This window comes from Coturnix japonica, chromosome 4 (genome assembly GCF_001577835.2).
Source record: "Coturnix japonica isolate 7356 chromosome 4, Coturnix japonica 2.1, whole genome shotgun sequence".
Lineage (NCBI taxonomy): Eukaryota > Metazoa > Chordata > Aves > Galliformes > Phasianidae > Coturnix > Coturnix japonica.
This window is the reverse complement of record NC_029519.1, coordinates 10,755,806-10,779,541: the sequence shown is the minus strand read 5'-3', so window position 1 is coordinate 10,779,541 and position 23,736 is coordinate 10,755,806. Positions and strand designations below refer to the sequence as shown.

The 23,736-nt window shown below is 46.0% G+C and overlaps 2 protein-coding genes across 27 annotated transcripts in view; both read left to right on the top strand.

Annotated features, from left to right (window-relative positions):
* The window catches only part of ZNF185 (zinc finger protein 185 with LIM domain), a 39,965-nt gene extending 28,546 nt beyond the window's left edge, over window positions 1-11,419 (top strand). For 5 of the 21 annotated variants that reach the window (XM_015860581.2, XM_015860576.1, XM_015860577.1 and 2 more), the window contains 13 exons: window positions 226-333; window positions 505-588; window positions 1,496-1,579; window positions 1,800-1,898; window positions 2,317-2,475; window positions 3,745-3,858; window positions 4,116-4,211; window positions 5,312-5,413; window positions 6,813-6,881; window positions 8,283-8,363; window positions 8,723-8,825; window positions 9,343-9,441; window positions 10,128-11,414. In XM_015860581.2, the coding sequence (XP_015716067.1) occupies window positions 226-333; window positions 505-588; window positions 1,496-1,579; window positions 1,800-1,898; window positions 2,317-2,475; window positions 3,745-3,858; window positions 4,116-4,211; window positions 5,312-5,413; window positions 6,813-6,881; window positions 8,283-8,363; window positions 8,723-8,825; window positions 9,343-9,441 (1,198 nt within the window). In that variant the 3' untranslated portion in view covers window positions 10,128-11,414. Of the gene's footprint in view, window positions 1-225; window positions 334-504; window positions 589-1,495; window positions 1,580-1,799; window positions 1,899-2,316; window positions 2,476-3,744; window positions 3,859-4,115; window positions 4,212-5,311; window positions 5,414-6,812; window positions 6,882-8,282; window positions 8,364-8,722; window positions 8,826-9,342; window positions 9,442-10,127 lie in introns of all 21 variants that reach the window. The other 16 variants (XM_015860587.2, XM_015860586.1, XM_015860582.1 and 13 more) reach the window with 16 other exon arrangements.
* An 88-nt stretch (window positions 11,420-11,507) lies between these two features.
* LOC107312829 (SLAIN motif-containing protein-like) lies at window positions 11,508-23,367 on the top strand. 6 transcript variants are annotated; one of them, XM_015860599.2, is made up of 9 exons: window positions 11,508-11,614; window positions 12,508-13,232; window positions 15,504-15,640; window positions 17,247-17,396; window positions 18,611-18,751; window positions 19,636-19,953; window positions 20,171-20,308; window positions 20,438-20,750; window positions 21,384-22,543. In XM_015860599.2, exons 2-9 carry the CDS (start codon window positions 12,523-12,525, stop codon window positions 21,451-21,453), a joined length of 1,977 nt encoding a protein of 658 aa, XP_015716085.1. In that variant the 5' UTR covers window positions 11,508-11,614; window positions 12,508-12,522; the 3' UTR covers window positions 21,454-22,543. The 6 variants fall into 6 exon arrangements, with proteins under 6 accessions (XP_015716085.1, XP_015716084.1, XP_015716089.1 ...); XM_015860598.2 differs by having other exon boundaries at window positions 11,512-11,614; window positions 12,505-13,232; XM_015860602.2 differs by having other exon boundaries at window positions 11,515-11,614; window positions 12,505-13,232; window positions 21,387-22,543.
* The last annotated feature ends 369 nt before the right edge of the window (window positions 23,368-23,736 follow it).

Genomic DNA, 23,736 nt, shown 5'->3' with positions numbered 1-23,736 from the left:
GTGACAGCCTGAGCTAAAAGGCCGTTAGCTGAGCTCCTTTATGTTAGAATGGGATCCATATGCATGATCTCCACAAGATTTGACCTCAGGGCAGTTTAGAATCATATTGGCCAAGTAAACAGTGTCTCCCGCTTCATGCCTTATGCCTCCTGTCTAGAAAATGGATGTCTGTCCACCTCAAGCTTCTTTCTTCTGTACTGTTTTAAACACAGCTTTTTATTTTAGGTTTTCTGACTCAAACCACCATGCTGAGAAGGGGCAAGAACCTCCTGATGTCCACCCAGAGCCTCCCAAGTCAAACAAACATGCTGACCATGACCTGAGTATGGCAATGTAAGGAACTGCTCACCATCCATCCCTCCTTTTCCTGTAGGGTTAGAGTTAGCTCCTTGTGTGTCTTCTCCCACTTACACATCTTGATAAAAATCTTATTTCAGGCTCCATTTCAATAAGAAATTTCTATTTCCAAATCAACTTTTAAACCAGGCTGCTCTTCTCCCCCAGGTCCAAGGACAGCACAAGTGGTGGCACTGACAATAATACAGGACTATCATCCTATGTGCAGAGTGAAGAATTTGCTTCAAGAAGGCAAGAGAAATGATAGAATTCTTTCTCTTTTTATGAAGAATGTGGGGAATTTATTTACTGCAGATAGTTGGGGAGGAGGGGCTGAGGATGCTGCATTTGAAATCAGGAGTCACCAATGTGGACTTTCTTCATGAGTGCATGGAGATGCACAGTGAGTGGTGGGACAACAGAGTGTGGAGGAGGAAGCTCAGGAAGGGCCAGTGGAGGAAAAAAAGGCAAGGAGAGAGCAATGACTCTACAGCCTTTCTGTCCTGTTGGGTCCTTCCAGCAAATGGAGCTATTGTGGATGTTCCACAGATACTCCAAATTGTAGTTCTTCATCAGGTAGGGAGAAAGAAGGGTCTCGGTCCTCACTGATGTGAGCAGAAGTTAGTCTAGGGTCCCTAAATCAATGTAGGTGTGCAAATTCAGGGTTGTTCTGCAGTGGATGCAGGAAAGATATTGCATATGCTTCTGAAATTGTATCCCAGTGAGACAGCTCATGCTTTTAGCAGTCTCAAATTCAGCTCATAAGCCATAATGCTCATAGGTATATGAATTAACTGTTACATTTGGATAACTGATGTTCATCTCAAGCTACATTTTTCTTTCCCTTCAGCCTTATTTCTGAAGAAATGTGTGTTTTCCTTCCTTTTCTTTCCATTCTAACTTTGAATTATTTGTCATCTTTCCATGCAGTAACAGAATGCTTTTCTAGACGGAGGAGATTCACCAGAGGTTGCACCTACATCCTGCAATAATTATGTGCTCAGTGGCACCTTTGCAAACTGTAGTGGTCTTCTTTGGTGCTCAGAGATATGATTTAGCAGAGGGTTGTTAGAGTTAGGGTACTATGGTTAGACTGAGGTTGGACTCAATGATCTTTGAGGTCTCTTCCAACCTGAATAATTCTATGCTTCTTTCTTAGCAGATCCAGCTCCCTTCCTAGAGAAGGCAGCACCACTGCTCCAAAGACCCAAAGTGGAAATGAATCCAACACATGCTGGGAAAGGTATGCAGCTAGGAAATCAAGCCTGTCTTCACTGCTGCCTTGCACATGCTATGTTCTCCTAACATAGCATAAGAGGCATAACAAATGCTTATTTTTTGGCTTAGTGAAAATGGAGGAAGCAGAATTTGGAAACCAACACAATCATGCTGATACTGTATTTATTCATAGTGGACAGCTCAAGCACTTTAAATGCTGACAGGCTTTTTTTCTCCCTGAGAAGGACCAGCTCTGTTTATGAAGAACCCCCTCCCACCATGTATAGTCATTATGAGAGCCCAGGAGCCTGGAGACACAATGAGCCTAGCCCAATGGCAGCCAGGTACAGTGGGATGATCCCTTTGGGAGCCCATCAACCGCTTTCAAATCCTCATCGTTTTCCATTTCCATCACAAATGGTATAGCCCTGGCTGAAGTCCCAAACCCATGTAAATTCCTCCTCCAGTGTACACTAATCCAATGATACTGACAAAGGGAATATTAAGTCTAGGATTTCACCCAAATATGCTTGTTAAGTTTTAATTTTGGGCTTCAATTTAGCTTAGAGCACTGCTGAACCTTGCAGCCATTCATTGTGCTTGGAATTCAGCTCATTTAGGGAGGGGAAATAGTACAGTGTTCTGCCACTCTCCTAGCCTTAAGAGCCTTTCCATATTGCCAGCAGAGAGGCATTAGTACTCATGAGCTGGTCATAGCAAATAAATATTGGCTTTATGGTCAAAATGACCTTAATTCTTTAGCAGGTCTAACTTCAGCTCAAAAGAGAGTGGTCTCGGTGCGTATGAGACTCAGCATCCCATGCCACTGTACATGGACCGCCAGCCTTTTAACACCAGTGTATCAGCACCCAGCCATAGGATACCATCCTATGCAGACAGCCAAGGATTCAACACCAGAAGGTAAGGGTTTGGGGCAGGGATGTGGAGACAGTGAAAGCTGCTGGCACAGAAATAATGGGCAGGAATTCTGATTCAGATTGTACAATTATTTTATCAAGAAGTAAGAACAGGATATTGTTCCCTGAGAGACCAACAGTATGGCCATCTCCCACAACATATGCAACAGAGCTCATTTTTTGGACCTGAAAGGCTGGAGATAAGACCTGGGCTAATAAGTGCTCTGTAATACTGGAGAGTTCTTGTCAGGTTGTGTTCAGACCACCTACATACTGCCTGGACACCTGGCAGATTCAGTTTAGAGACCACATCTGTTTTTCCCTTGTAACTGCACAGACTCATGAATGTTCTGGTTTCTCATGATGCACAATGACACAAGTGCATGTCAAGCTGTACACTTCATAACTACCATATAAATTTGTGTGATCTGAATGTGGCCTTTCACCTTCCATCATTTTTCAGGGAGATGGTGTAAGAAAGTTTGTTTGCATTTGGAGGCATTTGTGGACTAGGACTAGAACAACTGGGATAGACCTTTGTTGCACTTAATAACCTGTCATCACCCCCTGGCACTCTGTGATGCTAACATGTCTTTCTGCAGTGTAGTAAACTCTCACTTCCTTCCTGCCCTGGGGTTTATATCACAGACTGAGTGCACCTTGCCCAGAGCAGGATTTTTTCTCATGATAAGCTTAGCTTGTCTCTCTTTTTGTCTTTAATGCAGCATTGATTTTTCAGTGTTTTTCAGCATTGTTTAAATTAGACAGTTGCCTGAAGCTTTAATCAGGATCAGAGTGCTAATACACACTATAAACATAATCTGTACCCCAGAGCACTTGTAAGAAAAGAATGACCATAAGCGATAAGCTCATTTTTGCCATTGAAAGAGCCCAAGATTTGCCTGCAGTTTAAAGCTGTTCTGATAATAAGTTCTGTCTTGGAGAAATGAAAACTTGCAGGTCTGACAGCCAGATGGACCAGCTGGTCAGCAGTTCACATTTGCAGATGGTGGTTTTGGAGAACATTAGAAGAGGAAAGAATATTCACAATACATCAGTTTATGAACTGCTTCAGCTTTATTCTCTACCATTAGATTCTGAGTCAGTTTTCCAAGCCTCAGAGCTTTGTAGGCGTGCTGCAGCTATAAAACCAGCATGGGTGAAGCAGGCAGAGTAAAGTGAGAGACTGCTGAGACAAAATATTTGTTAGCCAGTGTGGGGATTCCAGTGGTTCCTGGTATAATGTAATCAGAGCCTTGTGCTTCCTTGCCAGACCTATCTTGGATTATGAAGGGAGAGTTTATGATGGGAGAAGCAGCCCTAGGAGCAGCAGATATGACAGTGTTAGTGCCAGGGGGCACTGTGAATTTAACCTTATAACTACAAGGTAAGGAGTCAAAGGGTGGGATGCAGACTGAAGAATATTCCACTGATAGATTTATTCAATATCTGGAGCATCCTGACCCATTAATTAATTCCCTGGGTCTAAGCACTCTCAGAAAGTTGCTGTTAGCATGGATGGCTGTGATGTATGAGTAATTCTATTGCTGAGCAGAGAGACATCCAGCCAAGATTCTTGCCGCTTGTAAGAATCGCTCGTGTGCTCAAGTTCAGTGCTTGAGATTGTATCACTTCCTTTCGTAGCCACCACTCCCTTCCCAGAGACACCACCATGTCCATTCCCCCGAGAAGCCACAGGGTGCCATTCTACATGGACAGCTTAAACTGTAACAGCACCAGGTAAATGGGTAGTTTGGATGGTTATGATGGATCCTCCATGAAACTGCTGTGGAATAGGAGCTAGGAACTAAAGCCAAAGCTGAAAGAGAAGAATTGTTTCCAGGCAGTAAATGTGTCACAGAACTTCCCTTAAACAGTTCCTAGTCAAAAGCTACCTAGCACAGGGTCTATTTTATCTACATGGCTGGTCTCTGGAGAGAAATGTTGAGAAAGAAGATAACTCTCCAGAAAGCCAGTGATCAAACAACTGAACTGGTCACAGAATGTTGGAATACTGGAATAGCATAGTGGAATACTGGTACTCTGAGCTGTCAGTAGTCCTTCATGGCAGTGTCAATCCATCTATGTGCAGCCTGACACTACATGGAGGCACCAGTGTAGGTCTCAGTGTTGGATCTATAAAGGAGAAGTGTGTTCAGGGTGTAAGCTGGAGACATGAGACCCTTTGATAGCTCAGGTGTGGCTCTAGGGGAGACCAGCATTATCCCTTTAAGGCAGAATTAACAGCTCTCATTGCTGAGTGGATAGGCAAAGCTGTTTTCTGACAATGCTTCAGAAGCCATTGATTTGCCACCTTCTTTCTACTGCACCTTTGAAAGTGATTAAGCTGGGGACTGTTATATTGGACCTTGGCCACTATGCTCCCTTCTCCTCCTCTCCTGCAATATACCAAATGCAGTTTCATTCTACGGTCGCTTCCATTCCAGATACCTTGTCTAATAAGCCCTGTTCTCCTCCTCTCTTGCAACATACTGTATGCAGTTTCATTCTATAATTGCTTCCATTCAGGCTACGTTCTGGACTGTGCTCATCCAAAGATCTTTTGATCTTTTCTCCCATGGCCCCATAAATGAGACTTCAAATCACTTCTGCCAATACAGTGCTGCCATATATTGCTGATATGTGGCAGGCATATAAAGAGGAAGGATTCTCTTTGATCTGCAATAAAGATAAACGAACTTGAGTGGTTAAAAGATTTAACATTGCACCTTCCCAAATTACCTTCCTAACAACAGCAGTTGGTCTTCTCATGGCTGCCAGCTTGGATCAGGTTATGGCTTGTGTTTCCAGTGCCCACAGACTTTTCTCTCTCTTGCCAGGCTTCTTTCGAGTTCAAGTGAGAGGATCTGCACTCCAATTGCCACCTTACCACACAACAGCCCAGCAGCCTCTGGCTACCAGCCTGATTCCAGCACTGCCGGGTAAAGAGCAATGGGTGGTCATGATCCTTCAGTAAAGCAGTTTTTACATGCAGCCATCCTGTTTGGTGAACATAAGCCAAGCTTTGCTGCTTGTCTTTTGGGCCATGGGACATTTCTCAGCCTCTTCTACTGAGGGATACAGACACTGGTGGCCAGACCCACCCAAAAGAGGAACTGAGTCTATTTCTCCCTTTTTTAGGCACTAGAATGTAGCTCCTAGTATTAGTTGTGCAAATTAGTTTGCACATTAGTTGTGCATTAGATTGGCAAAATCATGAGTCCTCTGAAACACACTGTAGCTGGAAGGACATGATGGAGCTCCTCATTCCATGTACTCATTAAGAAGTAGAAGACTCTTTGCCTTGTGAACCAAGCGCATCAGATCCTGTTGAGCCTTGAACAGGATCTGTCTTCTTTTATAGATCAGTATTCTGAGATTTGTAGTTTCCACACGCTCCATCTCATAGATGGAAACTGCTGCACAGTTCAACTCAATTTAGGGAGCGGTTTCAATATAGTGACAGGTCAGCATAGGCTCTGGCAGGCAACATTTGGGTCTTCCTGGCCTTGCCACAGCTTGCTTATCACAGTGCTTGTCTAAGCAGTAGAAACACATATACACATGGAAAATGTCAGTGCTGAGTACAAATAAAAAGAGAAAAGCTTTAAAGCTTTTCTTTCTGTATCTGTGACATGGTTTAGTTTTCTCATATAGGAAGAAAGGATTAATCATAGCTTAAAGGCAGCGATGAAAATGAAGCACGGAGAAATAGCATGATTAGCTCATTTCATGGCTCTGGGAAGAGAGCCGGTGGGCACGGTGTCTCCCGTCACACTGTGACAGAGCTCTAGACAGACAGACAGATGGGGGCATGTCATTTGGAAATCAGAATTTTAAAGAGGGAGGAATATGCAAGAAAGGCCAGCTCTATATGAAAAAACATCCCACAGACTGGTAGCAATTCATAATGCATGAGAGAGACAGAGATATTGCTGTGACAAAATGGTCAGTGTAGGTATTGCTGTGCAAGGAGGGTTTTAATGTTAAAGGACAGAACCACAGACTCTCTAAATACTTATTGTGTGCATAATCCTGATGTGATTTGAAAAGGACTTATCCCTACAAAACAGGGGATAACTGGATGAAAGTGTTATATCACCCATCCTTTCTTTCTAATGAAATTGATTTGTTTTGGTGGGTTAATTAGAGGGCATATTAGGTGTTATTAAGCAAGAATGCTTGATATTCAGTATTTGTTGGAGAACAACAGCATCTCGCTCCTTTTTCATGCGCACAGTACGTGTCCAAGTGCACACATGTGGTCCCTTGCGCTGTCTCTCATTAGTTTCAGCCTTTTATAATGCAAATGCATCTCATTCTGCTTCCATCTATTCCTAGAAGAGGGGTCCTCTTTGTGAAGGAGTACGTGAACAGCAGTGAGCTCTCAGCCTCCCCTCGCTATGGCAGGTATGAGGAGCGTCCAGAGACAGTCGGTCATGTGTCTATATACAAGTGCAAAACAAACAGTATACGACTTTGCCAGCTAACGCACCAGGCAAGCTCCCAAGCTGGAACCATTAGCACTGTGTCAGCATGGCACCGTGCCTGAGCTAATTAGCCCTGGAGGGATTATTACATTGGGTGGGCAAAGAGTTTTACTAAGACAGCAATACTGCTCTGGAGACCCAGAGAGATGTCACTACAATGCTGCAGTGTGCTGCCTCGTCCCATTGCAGTGACAGGAGGACCCGTGTCCTGTAAGTCCTTGTGGAAGGGTTAAACTCCTGTGCTTAGTGAGGTCAGCCTGTGAAAGACGACAGTAAAAACACTTCACTGCAGTTCCTTAGGCTGCACGTTTGGCACTGTCAGGCTTCATTGCACATTTACGCTCAGAAACAAGAAGTCTGGAATTGGTGAGGCAATGTGGGGTTTGTGGGATCTCTCTCAAAGAGTCTTTTATGAGAAGATGCCACTCTGAGGCTAAAATCTTCATTCCTTTGTTCTGCTCACAGGTAAATAAGTTCCACATTGACACCAATATGACTGAGAGCAGAATGTGGTTCTGGGTATGCCCTGCTTACGCTGACGTGGCAGTCAGTTAATGCCACATTCACTGCCTCCCTGCTGGCATTTATCCTCCCGCAGTGCTGTGCTGGCATTGCTGTGGGAGCTGATTACAGGCTCCATAAATCTCTAGCCTTTCCCGTAGGCCTGCAAAAGCAGATCTCAGCAGCCAAAGATAAGCATGTTGCTGCACCATCTAAAAACATCAGGCGAATGGGAGACAGAGAGGGAACGCTCAGCTTGGTGAGCGCAAGGATGTGCTTCTTGCCTTTTACTGGCTAGCAAGGACTAAGTGGGTCGAACACGTGGCTGGAAGCAGACTGGAGGAGGGATCTATCCCTCTTCTCCATGCTTGTGCTCATAGGGGCCCCATTTTTGGGTACTTCCCCAGTTTCCCAGCCATTCTACCCACATCCTGCCTCTCCATTGACAGCAGCAGCCAGACACATTTCTCAGAGATCTGACATGGCTGCAGCAGCCCCCAGATCTTTGCTGCCCCTTTGCCCTACCCTTGAAGGTACCTGCTCTGTCCACATCTGTTTGGACCTCTGAGACTGAGTCTGGCCCACCCATGGCTGTGATGGAACTAGGGGCAGGATATACGCCTTCACAGTGTATACTGTGAAAGTGGAGTGCAAAGATGGAGATGCTGCTGCTGCCAGTTTTACCTTGGAAGGACCATCCTTTTCTCCAAGGAGCCAACAGCTGGGACACTGCAGTTAGAACTTTAATCATTAATGATTTCATCTGCAGCGTTCCTCCTATGTATAATTGTCAAGTGCTGACATTTGCTTCTGTCTCTAGTGGTAGCCTGGTAGATCTGACTGATTTGGAGAGAGGAACCTACAGCCACCACAGCTACGTGTCCAGTGCTCCCCTGCAGAGGTAGGAGAGTTTGGGGCTGTTTTGGGTTTTTGGTGCACTGTTGAAAAGAAATGACTAACACTTTTAGAGTATTGGTGTGCGTTTGGTGAAATCATAGCATGGAACTTAAATGATCATCAGAAAACACAGTGACATTGGGTTAAAGCTCTGTACCTCCCTGCTGTTCTTATCTCTGCATCCCTGAATTATTACATGTTCCTCTATACTGTCACTTGGTACAGTAAAATACCTGTAGAAGCAGGAATCTGGTGTGGAGCAGTGCTGGTGTTAAGAAACCTCGTTACCAGTGATGAGACAAGAAGCTGTTTGTGATACATAAGCACCACAGTGCAGGAATTCACTTTTCTGTTCTTTCCAAGGTCCAGTGAACCTGTTTGTACTTACTGCAGCCGTGAGATCCGAGACTGCCCTAAGATCATAATAGAACACCTTAACATCTACTGCCATGAATACTGCTTCAGGGTAAATCAAACCTTTACTGCTGATGGCCTTCTCTGTGCTGCTGCAAAGCAGAGTGGTGGGAGGTGGTGCAAATTCTGAATCTTTGTTTAACTTCTATAGGCTAAACGCTGGCATCCACAGTGGAGCAAATAATGATGCAGTCACAGATGTTTGTTGTGTCCCCAGAAGATTTTCATTTCACATGAATGCATATATATATAAATTGTCATCTAGTAGATAGCAACACCCTCTTCCCTCATGTCCCTGTGTTAGACTTGCTGCTTTGTGGCCATTTTCACCACTGTGGGGCTTGCTGAATCTCTCCAACTTTATAGAGCCTCTGGAAATGGTGGGTGAATGAAGGAAAGCTGCAGTGCCAATTGTCTGTTATAAGGATGTTTAGTCTCATAAGACCACTTTGGCATCTTCATACTTGCAAAAATAGAACAGAGACTGTTCATTTCTCTGCCCCCATCACACTAATGTCAGCACGTTGTGCATTGGTTACTGTTCAACCACCCCGTTGTCTCTTTGGCAGTGTGGAATTTGCCACAAAGCAATGGGAGACCTTCTGGATAAAATATTCATCCACCGGGATATCGTCCACTGCGACAAGTGCTACGAGAAACTCTTCTAGGTGAGTCCTCCTTCGTGGCGTCAGCACACAGGACTGGGTGAGAGAGCTCAGGTAGTGTTTACTGAGTGAAGAGCATTTCACACTCATAATCACTGAGTGGGTTTTCAGTGGGAAGTTGTGACCCTTGTTGCAAGAGTAGCTAGAAATATGTGCTAGCTGGTCCCAGGGGTCTCAGTCAGAAACTAGGGTTATAACATGATAGATAGACTGTTCTAGCCCCAGAAGCAAGCAAAAGACTGGCTGATTTGAGAGACAAAATGGCGGAGAGCCCTCTCTGAGGGTTAAGTTCTCACTCCTGTCCTGTTCTAACCTGCCTTATGTAAAGCACTGGGAAAACTAAAGAGTCACCATTCTGTTGATGAAGTAGCAAGAAATTAAACTGGATGGCACTTTGTTTTATCTGATAGTCTGGCTGGGGTATGTATCGACACGGTGGCAATTGGAAATGCTGCCAGTGCATTGAAATTATGATAAGGTGCCTCCTTTCCTTCCTCTGCCTTGTGATGGAGTGGAGGAAGGAACGAGGCACCTGCCTCACCATGTACATGGCTGCTTTGCTCATCTCATAATGCAATGTGACTACCTAGGCTTCTTCATCCCCTTCCTGCATGTTCATCTGCTCCACTGACCTCTGTAATGCCGTGTTACTCAGCTCCTGTGTTCACCTTCTCTTTATTTCCTTGCAGGGTTTTGCAAAGCCGGAGGAGGCAGCCAATGGAAAGTCCTCAGCAGCACATACCTGAATATATCCACCAGTTCCTGACTGGCTAAGATAGCAGAATTCCTGCTTCCCTCTTCTGCAAATCATTTTTCCTCTCACTGCCTCATCACAATGAATGAGTTTAACATCTGCTAGCTTATGCTGTCAGCTGCATGCAAGGCAAGCGCCAGTGTTAACGAGACAAGGCAGTGTCATCTATAAAAGATAGGTGGGCTTGTTTTCCAAAGGTTCTGAGCCCCATCCACTTGTCTTTAACTTCATTAAGATTCCAAATAGCTCCTGTGCTGGAAACCAGGCAGAGCTCCTTAGGTGTATTTAATTTAATTGCAAGAAACCTTTTACCGATGATTTCTTTTCGGTTCATTCCTGCAGTCAGGTTGCAGCTTAGTGCACAAGGCAAGCAGCTCTAAGAAGTGTTAAACGCCATATTTGGATTCTTGGGAGGGTTTGAATTTAGCTCCTATTTAGCAAAGCCTATTTCTGCTTCTTTCACCCCCCAAATTCTGCCTAGGAATAGCTTCTGCCTGATTTCTTTCTTGCTTTCCATGGGTTTTAAGCAGCACTTGCAGACTCCATTCACTTTTTGTGTGTGTCAGCTTTAATTTCCCTTCTCCTCCTACTCCCTAGTGGGTTCCTTCAGCAGTGACTGTGTCTGCCAAGTGAAGGGGTGTTCACTCGGCCTCTGAAATAAGCATCCAGTGGCCATACAACATGTGCCAGAGAATCAGGATCTCAACTGGCTCTGCTGACAAGGAACTGATGCCTGAATTTCCCCCCACCTCACCAAGGCTTGTTGCTTTGATTCCTCTAAGTTATTTACATCACAAACACTCACTGACTAAACTGACCTTCCAGTACAGCAGGTGCTGGACATGCTACAAGTCAGAGCTGCATCATTTTAACCCTTAGTTCAGGGAGAGATTAAGAAGGTTGAATGCTGGGAGCTCTGTACCTTCAATATACAGCTCTGAACGTGCCTACAGAATTACTGCCTTTTCTTTTAAAGCATTAGGGACGTTTGTCAAGCAGCAGCTCTGTAGTAGCCCTTCCATGCCAACAGGGGATGGCAGAAGCTCTAAGCAGCCTATTAGCCAGGTCATTCTTTATGCTCTTAGCGATGCATGCAAAAGCTTGCCAAGTTCGCGTTTCTACAGCTGTGTAGGGCTGCTGCTATGTTCGCTGTATCTTTGGCTCTGTATGGTCCAATGTAACATCAGCACACACCTCTAATAAAGCCGTACATCTCAATCGACCCTACTATTTTCACCAAGCACACGTGAATGCCACCTTATGGGGCCGGTGGGTACCGGGTACCGGGCGGGATCAGCTCGGCGCGCCGGCGCGAACGAAGGGGGGCGTGGCCGGGGCCCGAATGCGCGCGGCGGCGTTGCCGTTCTCCCGCCCGGCTGCGGGGCTCCATCCGTGGCCGGAGGAAGCAGCGGCGGCCCGTAGGTACGTGTGAGGGCTGGGAGGGGAGCAGGGCTCCGGGCTCAGCCGGGTTGGGTTCGGTTCTGTTCGGTTCGGCGGCACCGGCCGCGCCCCAGCGGCCCCTCCCCGCGGTGCCGGTTCCCCGCGCCCCCTCGTTCCCTCGTTCCGTCCCTTTGTCAGTTGGGCGGTGCAGGGAGCGGACTTGGCTTCTCCCTATAGAACTCACCGGGATGCCCGATGCTGCGATTTGCTGACATAGCGTTGTGTTGCTGTGTTGGTATCAGAGCCATCGCCGCCGTCCCTCGGTGCCGGTCACACACTCGTGTTCCTCCCCATAGACATTGCTGGGAACACGGTCACAGCGATGCCTGCAAACGGTGTGTGTGTGTGTGTGCTGGCAGCGAACAAAGGCTGTTTTGTAGCGCTGGCTTCGTGCTGTCATTGTCTGACGTCAGGACTTTGCTAATTGCGTTTCCTGACTTTGCTGGTTCGGTGTTTTCCTCGTGTGTGTTTTCGTCTGGAAGCAGATGGGAGCTGAAGTGTTGTGTGTGATTCAATCAGCGCCCTTTTATCCGCTCTGATTTGTTACACATCCAAGATGTGTAAAACAGGGTGAGTAGGGCATGTGTTCAAAGGCCTTGTGGTCATAGAATGGCCTGGGTTGAAAAGGGCCTTAATGAAGATCCAGTTCCAACCCCCTGCTGTGTGCAGGGTCACCAACCAGCAGCACAGGCTGCCCAGAGCCACATCCAGCCTGGCCTTGAATGCCTGCAGGGATGGAGCATCCACAGCCTCCTTGTGCAGCCTGTTCCAGTGCATCACCACCCATGTTGGCCTATTCCTCAGCACGTTTAAGTTTCTCTGCAATACAGTGCACACTTCTGAAGGCTTTATGTGTTTTTCCTGTCTCACAGCAGAGCGGTGTGTCTCAGATGATGGTGGTTCCTGGGAGCGCCCCGCTCATCCAGCAGGACCGTGCTCTGGAGCCTGACGTGGGGCGAGGGCCGACACAGAGCTCCGCTATGGGCCCCGGCACCGAGCCTGCGCCCGGCGAGGTGGGCCCGGAGCTGGAGGAGGTTCGGAAGCTGCAGGAGCTGGTGAGGAGGTTGGAGATCCAGAACCAGCACCTGAGGACGAGGAGTCGCAGGAGCGTGCTTGGCACAGCTCTGCAGGGAGAGATGAGAAGCGGCGTGGATAACCACGACTCTGGGCTCAACGGGATGGAAATTAACAACAGCATCAACGCGATGGCGGAGAAGCAGGAATTGCAAATCATGGCGGATCTGCACAGCAAACTGAGCAAAATCCGAAGGGAGGAGGGAGAGAACAACTGCTTCAAAAGAGACATGGGTGCCCAAACGCAGTACGGCTGCCTCAGTGCTCCTGAGGAGCTGCCATCTGACATGTGTAAGGTGGAGGTGAAGACTGATGATAACGTGAGGTGTTTGTCGCGTGTGGATAGCGGTGGTAGCACGGAGCTGATGGGGAACCTGCTCATTGCAGGTAACGAGTCCACGGTTACAATAAACCAACCAAATCCCAGCGAAAAAGGTGGAGATCTAGCAGGAATTTTGAATAACAGCGCTCTGGATGAAGTGAAAGTGCTGGAACTTGAGAACTGCAATGAAGAAGAAGACAGCTGGTATGTATATTGAAACTTGGGGAGTACATAGAGATTGCAGTGAGTTCTGGTTAAACACACAGCCTTTATTGTTGTTACAAGGTAGAACGTGGTTCCTATGCACTGCTTTAATTTCAGCAGCAAGAATGCAACTTCCATTAGTGGTTGTTCTTATTTTAAGCCTTCTGTTCTAGAATGTTTTTTCCCCTAAGTGAGTTGAGCTCTGAGGCTGAACTTTTCCCCCTTAAGCTGCTGAAGCACGTGTGTAAAACTTGCTTTCCCTGTTAATTTAAACTCCTTATGCATAAGCATCACAAGTTGTCTTTCAATAAAGCTTTGCTAATACAAACAGCCAGCTTGGAGCTCTGAGCAGCCGTGGCCTTTGGTAGTATCTAAGATGACAGTAGGCTTCCATTTCCTGAACCTGGTTTCTCTGCACTTAGCTGGTTTCTTTTGTTCGGAGATGTCATCTGAAACAGATCAATGATGTCATCCTTAACTGCCCTTTACTCTGTGGGGCTCTGCCAGCTGCCTCGCTTAGAGCCTGTTTGATAAAGCAGCAGATGAATTCCCAGCACGCTGCCAAAAGTAGCTGGAGTTTGAGAGTAATTCCTGCTCATGCTGTAGCTGTGACTTAAGGATTGACCAGGCAGCAGATGCTGGGCAGTGGAGCCCTTGAGTTTGTTGATCTTTCCTTGCATTGCTGGCTTATGTTCTTCTCTGCCATAAGCACGGGACATCAGCAGGGCTTGCCTTGTATAACATACCAACAGGGCTGGGATGGGTGCGTGCAGTGAAACATGAGGTAGGGCACCGCACGGGGTGACTGTAACTCGGTACCGCTGGGTCTCTGTCCCTTGACTTGTTTCCTCAGGTCGCTTTCTCAAATAGCTGTTCACAATTGTAAATCTCCCCTAAGCCAATCCCATGGCCTTGGGCATCGTGTGCTGCTGGCTGCAGTGGGCCCTGCCCTGTATTGGTTTCCAGCCTGCTCCTCATTCCTTCATGTCAGCTCTCCAGCTGTGGGAGGGCAGAGAGGAGCTCACCAGATTCTGCCTTGTTTGTCAGCCCTGCCTTGAATTGCACGTGGTATAGAGGGATTTAGGCATACCTTAGAAGGTACACGTACATCTATGTTGTTCTGAATGTATTTAGCTACCTCAGGTTCTCCTTGCATCCCAGGTGGGTGTTGGGTAGTATATTTAGAACAGCTCTAGCTATCAGTGCTGCAGGTGAGGGAGCTTTTATAGCTAAGTGTGCAATATCAGAAGGTTGCCATCATAGTATTGCTGAGGTTCTTGAGGCCTTTAAGACGGTATGTTCAGAATCAGCTGTGTCTGTACCTGAGCTTTGTGTTAGGCCTTGCAACTCGCAGCCTTCCCAGAGCTGCTAAAAAGGAAAAGAGCAAAACTGACACCGTGAAACCAAGCCAGGATCCCTCAGAAGACATCGCCTATAAATCGCCTGGCGGTGCTCTGAAAAATGGAGTTGTCCTTCCTTAATTGGGTTTAGTTAATTTATAAGCGAGACCATCTGTAGCCAATAGAGCTGTCAGCTGAGGAATGAGCCCTTGGCTGCCTGTAGGACGGGCTGCTCTGATCTGATCTGCTCCAGGTGCCATCGTTCTCAGCTGCTGTGAGGAGGAACCTCTGAGGTCTAACTGAAGTGGAGCAAGGTTCTCTCCCATCATCTGAAATAAGCAGAGAGCAGGATCTGCTTTTGAGGCCTGGCATAAAAGATGGTGTTGCACACGCGGGAATCTGTGCTGACATTTTTCAGCACTTTGTCCATAGCAAAGTAGCTTTTGGAGTTGTTTCATTTTACATGTGGTTGTATGTAAACTTTGGGACAGACAGACTCAATTAGGGCTGAATTAAGGTGTGTGTGAAGGCGTGCAGGGTGCTTAGCCTTTAGTCCTTGCTGGAGAGAATTTGTGTGCTTCTGCAATGGTTAAGGTGCTGCTTTACACGTGATCAGCTGTAAGTCATCCAAGACCGTAAGCTGATTAAATCTGGTTATACATAAGGCTTATCCTGTTTGTATGTGCAAAATGATGCTAGGTACATTACGGCTATCAAAAGCTTAGCCTTTGGAAGAGCTTCTTCTATGACAGAAGAAGCTGTTTCTGACTTAAACTGCCATGCCAATCAATTTGCTTTACGGGTCATAGTTTGCAGTTTCATCTTTTCCCTCTCCTTCTCTGGGGTGACTTCTCTGTTGCTTCTATAAGTGCTGCTCCTGATGTTGTGTGCATGAGTTAACGAGCGTTGTTACTGTCACTTGCTCCCATAGGCTGTACGTGTCCCCAAGGAAATCTGCTGTCAGTCACAAGACAGGCTCTCCTTTGCAGTGGTGCCGGCAGGTGCTGGACAATCCCAGCCCTGAGACTGAAGCCGCCTGCCGGACTCTTATCAGCAGGCTGGACCAAGGTATGTAAGCCACGAGTATCACCTCTTTCATTTCCACCTGCCTGCTTTCTGTCCTTGAGGAGCAATACAAGAAGAGATGTGAGGTCTGCGGTCTCTTCACTGCAGACTATTTGTGGTGGCAGCACATTGTTGTGTTCTTGCTGTGTGTTTGCACAGCGCTGTGTGTCGCCCTATCAGCTGGTGAAGGTAAGAGTTTGCTCTGTAAGCATTACAATGTCATGCTGGTTACAGGTGACAGACTAAACAGCCCAACTCTTGTGTCTTCCCTCTGCATCTTTCTATGGACAGACCCTAAAACTTGAAGAATTGGTGTGTGTTGGGCAACTGTTCTTTCTTCCAGTTTTACCATCCCCTAAAATGGGGTGCAGGGATGTTTCTCAGAGCACAGAAGGATCAATCCCATATTAACAGTTCTCTGATGTTAAAGCTCATGGGTTGGGCGCATAGTTTACTCCATTACATAGGGGAGGAGGTTGTTATATTGCTTCGTATCTGTAAAACATCACCTGGAAACCAGCTGGTGGATAATCCCACCTTTGTCTTTTCAAATATGCTCCTGGTTTGAATTTAAGTTGGAATACACTGAGTTACAGATAGACCCATCAGTGCCTTGGCTACAGAGAACACATCATGTGTTCCTGTGTTGTGGATCTTTCTGTACCACACAGCTTTCCTATACAGGCAGTTGTTTAACCTTGAAATTCCTGATTTAAGATAAACTGGCCGTGGTTTGTTCTCAAACTTCATTTGCTTCTATAAAACATCTGTGCTTAACAATTTAAGTGAGGGCTCATTTGATGAACTCTTTGCTTCCTCACCAAAATGTGTTGGGTTTTATTGGTACTCCCACTCCTAAAATAAAGCGGTTAATATGTGTTAGTGGAGGGACAACTGCTTATATAGTGAATCCTCATTAATTTTCCTTGCTACTGTTCTCATTGCGAGGGTCTGGTGGGCAGTTTGGATACATGAAGATCACATAGGGAGCCATTGCCTGAGTGTTGCAGCTACATATTTCCATTCAGTGCTATTTCATTTCCATTCAGTTCCACATTCAGAGCATGTATGTACCTGACTTTTGGAGTGTTTCCATAACTCGCATGCAAGACTGTGCACTGAATGAATGTTTCAGAATGGCTGTTGATTTCATACTAATTTCTCTCCTTTTAATCTAAAGTCACAGCTTTTTGTAGCTTGATGTATTTGATTCTATCGTTTGGAATCTGAAATAAAACACAAAGCTCAGTGACACTCTTTAAAATGAAGGTGTAACAGTGATGGGTATTTATGAAAACAGCTGCCTTTAAAGACCAGCATTGAAATATGTGGGAATGCAGAGTGTCTTCAGAGCACAGTTTGTCACAAGTTATTCCTGGAATCCTTCAGAAACAACAAAACAAGGCAAAGGGGAGAGGTGGTCAATGGAACGGGTGCTGTTTTGCTGCCTGCACCTCTTCCCTGCTGCCAGCAGGTTGCCTCAGTCCAAGTCCGTCTCCTCCGACATTTGATAGTCCTGTTTGACCTTAATGCCTTTCTTTATCTTTGACCATTTGTTTTGAAACACAGTTTGATAACCTTTGTGGCTTTTCTGTATTTTTCCTTCTAGCCAGTAGATGGAAAAACCTGTATTGCAGTCCCCTGGCCTCACCAAGTGCACATAACTTGAATACAGAGACAGGCTCCTGTAGCAATGCACTAAACTCTCCTGGGCATCTCAAATCGACTAACAAAGCACTACTAACCTGTGGCAGCTCAGGTATGGCATGACAGTAGAGCAGTGCAACCTGTGGTGTTTAAAATGCAAGGAGTGTTACTAATGGACACAGGGAAAAACTGGCAAGAGCTGTAAGTCCACCTGTGGGGTTTTCTCACTTTAATTTGCTCTCTTACCCGGATTTCATCTATTACATGGGAGAAAACGTCCTTGCATGCTGAACGTCGTGTAGCCATATTGTGGGTTTGTTTTTAGAGCATTTAATAGGGTTTTAAACTGGCCCGCTTTGGTCTCAAATAATGTTATCACGTGTAGGTATTAGTTCTATAAAGCAACTTGGATTCTGGTTGGGTTTTTTGTGTGTGTTGTGCTTTTTCTAAAGCCTGTGAAGCTTCTTTTGAATATATTGGTTAACTTGGGCAACCAAAAAAAAGAAGCCTTGTGCTGTGTTAGAGAAGGTGAAGCTTCCAGGGCATGTCTTTAAATAGGGTGAGTCAACAACTAAACACAAACAGCAAAAGCTCTTCATCGGACTTAGCTGTGTTTGGGGTAGGATTTCCTAACTCAGAGGCAGCTCCAACAGAATTCCTCTTGGAAGGCTGCATGTATGATCACAAAGCTGCTCCTCAATGCCGTGGCCTTTAGGCTGCGTTTGTTTGTAAGCTGCTGCCTGAAGGGTCTATGTAGGCTCTATTAAGGAGCATCATTAATCCCGCTGCAGGTCACAGTCTGTTCAAGTCCATAAGCTTTGCCTTTTGGCTTCTTATCAAAAGAATCTTCCTCGTTTTGTTTCCTTCTCTTTCCCTTTATGGAGATCACTGTATCCTACTCTGCATGTTTAAAAACAAAGCATGTTAACAGTTTCTGGCTTGAAACTTGATGTTAACGGACCTTTTTGGAAACAGTGCAGTGCCTTGCAGATGTCTTTTCCATGCCTTTTCCCAGCTGCAGGAGAGCTGCTGTAAATAGAAACCAACATTGGCCTCTGTTTTGCAAACAGAAGGATGCACATGCACCTGGTTATATTCACAAGTTGAATTCTCAGGGGAAAAGAGCTCTTAAATCAACTTATTTTATCTGTAATAAAAGAAAGGTTCCTTGTCTTTTGTGTGAGGTCGGTTGGTATCAGGAATCTTGAGCTTTGAGAATGAAGCTAATGATAAGAGGAAGGAAACAGATAAATGCTCTTCTGCTCATCCTTGTTTTGTACGTGGATGTCTGAGTGCTTGTTCTGTCCTTCCTCTTCCCTCCTGAAGGTTATTTAAGCATGCATTCCGCACTGAGCTCACAGTCATCTGTGGACAGCGAGCTGAGCACATCTGACGACTCCATCTCGATGGGATATAAGCTGCAGGACTTGACTGACGTCCAGGTTATGGCACGCCTTCAGGAAGAAAGTACGTGACAGCAGTTTCCTATGTGGTATGGTTTTAGAATTGTAGAGCAAAGTAGGTGTGTTTCAGCTGCTCTTCTCTTCCCCAACAACAAAAGGGTTTAATGGATCATTGGAAGTGTTTGTGTTTTGCAAGGCCTTCCTTGCCAGAAATTGCCACTTAGAACTTAGCGATGGTGCAGCATTCTCCAGATTAAACCTCCTTAGAGCAGAGGATAGTCTTGAAAGTATTATCCAAAACCCCAACCGTGTTAAACATACCAGCAGCCTTCAGCCTTCAAAGCCGTTCTATCCCAGACCGCCTGGCTGGCACGTGGCTTTAAAAAGTCCCTTCAACCAGTTTGCAAAGCGAGTTACTGGTAAGAAGTGGGCTGTGTTCTGTTAGGCAGGAGAGCTTCTGTAATGGCATCAGTTGGGTGAGGAGCTAAAAGGAAGCCAGGCAGATGCACACGATGAATAGCAGGTGTTAATTCATTTGCAAGGCAGAAGTTCAAATCTGCACTTCAACCTGTTGAAATGCAGGTGGGTGCACTGTTGATTGCACTAAAATATTCATGCTGTCTATTAGACTCTTGTATGTGTTTTACCTAATAGCTTGCATAGTGATGCATAGTCTGCAAGTGCGTGACATAAAGAGTAATTTGGGTCATTTTGAATATTAACCCTTTGCTCTGATGAAACAGTGCTGATATAGGTGACACTATTCCAGCTTAGAGATCCAATATGCTGAGAATGTCTTTGCTGAGGTAGTTATATTAGCCCAGGTCTCCTTCCAAAGTGAACCAACTGACCAGCGGAAGCATTGCTCCTGATGTAGCGTTGCACACGGGTTGGGAGACTTTGCTGTGACATGGGATGACTTGGAGCTGTGTTACCACCCGCCTGCAGGTCTCCGCCAGGACTGCGCCTCCAGCTCAGCATCCGTGTCGCGTCGCAGCTCCAGTGCCTCCCTGCACTCCCTGCGCAGGGGTACCTACAGCGACCAGGAGTTCGACACGTACAGCCTGGAGGACGAGGATGATTACGACTGTTCCCTGTCGTACCGCAGTGCTCACAGATACTCGCCGTCTCCGCTCAGCTCCCCCAGATGTCAGTCCCCTTCTTCCAGTGCAGACTATAGCAGGGCCTCTGCTTCTCGTATCCGTCCCCCACGGAGATCTGTGCAAAGCCCAATGCAAGACCGGCTGAAATATGCCAGCAGTGAAGGTGAGTCAGTCGGGAGCTTTTGATATCAGGTAATTGAAACATGCGTCTGTTTTAAAGTGTTTATTCGAAGTGCTGCTCTCTACTGGGAATAATTGATTGGCATTAATTACACACCTGTCTGCCTTAAGGACGTGGATTTTTCTAGGCGTAGTCCATACTGTTATACATCTTGGTTGCTACCAGAGGCAGCAAATGATGCGCTTGCTCTTGATTTCAGAGGAGATGCGGCACAGCATGCCCAACCTGGCCAGAACCAGCCTTCGAGCTTTGGAGTCTGTGAGAAGCAGTCGGAGTTTGGAGTCAGATCTGCAGGTGCCCAGCACTCGGCTTTCAAGAATTCAGCAACCATCAGCAAGTCAGTGCAATGTAGTGGATATCTTTCACTTTTCTGTATAAAACTTCTTAACAAAGATGGAGGCCCTTAAGAGGCCCGGTACCCTGACGTGCTCTTAAAGTACTGAGTTATTTCTCATTCTGTTTCTAGGTCTGGCTCCCAGTAAGCTCAGGTATTCCTCCGGTGCTGGGCAGTCTCCCCTCACAGTGCGACAACCGATGAAAGCTGGGTCATGCACAAACTCTCTGTTAACAGCCAGGCAGCCGGTGAAGGCCTGCAGCTACACAGCTCCCGTTAGCGGAGTTCGAAAGCCACAAGCTTCTTCCCTTAGCACAGGCCCTTCTGGAGGCAGCTCCAATACTAGAAGCATGGTCACCATGGCAAAAAGTTCACCCATAAAACCACGCACATCTGTTGGAGGAACTTCAGTGCCCAGGAGCAAGCTGACGCCGCCGTCCAAGAGGTAAGACTTTAAGCCTTGACTGACCTTGATGCCTCCTTGTACCCTTTTCAAAAGGGCGAAAGCAAAACCCAAAGTATCCCTGCCCCATAATTTGTGTCCTTGTTGCATAAGGAACTGATTGAGAGGCTGTATTTCAGCTCGGTGTTGTGCAATGGGATTGTTTTGTAACAATGATTCCTAACTCTTCTGTTTTTATGATTGGATACTTCGTTATTTAAACAGTGGATGGCTGAGGTCTGTAGATAGTCTGAAGCAACAGCTCCTCAGTCAGAGCATAAACTCTTGAAGGAGTAAAGCAGCCTTTAAAATGGTTGTACCAACAATATGCACAGAGTGCTTTGTGCCATTAGAGCTAAGCGTTCTCTTATTCCATCACACCCCAGCCATCTGTTGTACTCCCATGTGTGGCAAATGGGAAATTAAGTTGATTCTACATTAGATTGATTGTGTCACTGCTGAAGTAGCTGCAGACCTGGGAGGGTGGGAGGGTGGCTGCTGCAGTTTACCTATGACAGGTATGTGCTCCAAAAGCCCAGTGTAAGCCGAAGCCTCAACCACATCCCTGTGTGTACATCAGCAGGTTACTGGGAGCGTTGTTTCTTGTAGCTGTGAGCGATTCTTTGTCTCCCAAAACAGATTTCTTCAATCAGCAAAAACCACGCCAAACACTGTGGACGATTCCTGGAAGGACGGGTGTTACTGACACAACCCAAAAGGCCGATGCACTGCCAAACACCTGTGTGAAGCAGAACCCCAGCTGGCTGGGCTTGAGAACATTACTTTAAAATGATCTTCTATTTGAGAGATCCATCGCATTGGGACCGATGTATATAGCTCCTCTCCTCTTGAATGCAAACTATCCTTTGCCTTCCACCACTCTGGCACGAGCCTGTCCTCTGAGCAGTAGAACAGACAACTGCTGTACTGCGTTCCCACTGTTCGACACGTGACTGAAATGAGTCTTCATACGAAGACTGAAAAGAGCCTTATTTCGTAGTAACCTCTGTTTGCAGCCCTTTGGAAGGCCCGTCACATAAAACAACCTCTTAGGACCTGCTCCTCAGGATCCTCACTTAACAAGGCTGCCGGGTGTCCTGCCTGGGCCACAGAGCAGCTTCCAGCAGCCGCTAGGGCATGTTTGACAGCAGTGGCAGGGGGAGACTAGAAATAGCTGTATAGGTGTTAGAAATAAGACTTTTTAACTTCCAACCTGGTGAACTCCCAACCTTTTTTTTTTTCTTTTTTTTTTAACTTCTGTATAGAATGTATTTCTGCTGATTTTTATTGTGTGTTCTAGGAGACAAAGCAGGTTTTTATAACTGTAGCCTACTTCGAGCTGGTGTATTCGAGCGCGTCCGTCACAGTTCAGGAGCGAAGGAGCAGTACACAATATTTGTGTGGGTTTGCAAACAGTTGCAGGGACAGGGGATGCTCTTTGGAAAGTGCTGTTTGTCACCATCTTCACAGCTCGGAGGAAGCTATTGGACACCAGATACAGGTAAACTCATTACAGAATAGCTCCCCTGCCTGATTTGACTTGAAGCGTTTCCCTTAGGTCTTTTCAGCCAGCCCTTAACTGCCCTCCTTTTTGTAGAAGACTTTTTCTACCGTCTCTTTGGCTATGAAGGATCCTGTTTCAACGTCCTTTTCCTCAGCAAGTGCTGCAGGCTCTGAATTCCGTCTTAGTACACAAAACATGCACTGATAGCAACATTCTCCCTGCCATCAATGTGATTTTGATAGTGTAGTTTAATAAAATGTTATGGTGCTGAAATAGATCTGCCTTACTCTAATAGTGAGCCTCCGTGAGTGTTTTTGTGCCAGGAATGAGGCTGCTTCCATCTTTCAAGAGACTTCCATTGGAGACCTGCTTACATAGGCAGAGCTTTGTGATGCAAGTATTGTTAATTTACCTTTCAGCTCCTTGCATTTCATAAGAATGAGGTAGTTTTAGCAAAGGAAAACAAGCCACAGTGTTCAGTTCATGTCTTTTATAGAACAGCCAGAAGGGGCCTCAGCAAAACAAAGTCTGTGAAGCAATACTTGCAACTTGGAAGCCACTCAGGCTCTGCAGTGACCTCTTTGCATTGTTTGCTTTAAAAAAAGTCGGCTGTATTAAATTAATGAGCTCCAGACTAGCTCTCATGTATGTGTTCCATTACTGAACAGTCGGTGCACCTAGAAGATAACGCTGGCACTGAACTGACTGCACTATAAGCTGGCTTTTCTGTGTAAGGGGATGAGAGAACAGTCGCACAGGAACAGCTTTTGACAGGTGTGTAAACGTCAAGAGCACAGTTATTACCTCTTGGAAGAGATACCTGGAAGTTAATGAGAACTGGAGTAGCAGCAGTTCTCTTTTTTGTTACACTATTAGTTGAATATTTAGTTTTCCTGAAGCTGAAATTACCCCCTTTCACTTTACAACAACTGCTCAACCCTGTAGAAAAACAACAACAGATCCCTTTCTAAGTCTTGAAAGTCACTAGCGCTGTCTTAAAGCTTTACCTTCATGCAGTAGGTTCTTAAATGCTTCTGCCTGGTGGAAGAGCTGGAAACTCACTGTACTGAGCTCACCTTTCTGTGCCCTCGGACAGTAAAGAAGAGATTAGCACCACTTCATTTACACTTCTCTATTGTTTAGAGTTTTATTATGTTCTGTACTCTAAAAGGTAGGATCGTGTCTGCATTTTCCATGCAGGACATTTCTTTGTGGTCTCTGCAGTTGAGACAGCGGCTACTATTCAATCAGATACTTAAGGAAAAGAGCAAAAGCTTTCTGAAGAAGTAAAAGTAAATATATCAACATCATATTCTAGTTAAAACTTACCAGGTACGTGATATTGGTTCTGTGAGAACTGCAAGACAGATGTACATACAAAACTGCTGCTGTAGGCGTTTCTAGACAGACCTGAGGCTGATACAGAAGCAAGCAGGAAAGTTAAGCAGGGTCTCATTTTGAGACTCTGAGCTTCTGCTCAGAGTC

Coding starts and splice junctions, on each gene's coding strand:
- LOC107312829 (XM_032444547.1), top strand. CDS start 12,523: ATGATGGTGGTTCCTGGGAGCGCCCCGCTCATCCAGCAGGACCGTGCT. Junction 18,752..19,635: donor GGCACGCCTTCAGGAAGAAA/GTACGTGACAGC, acceptor ACCCGCCTGCAG/GTCTCCGCCAGGACTGCGCC. Junction 19,954..20,170: donor GAAATATGCCAGCAGTGAAG/GTGAGTCAGTCG, acceptor TCTTGATTTCAG/AGGAGATGCGGCACAGCATG.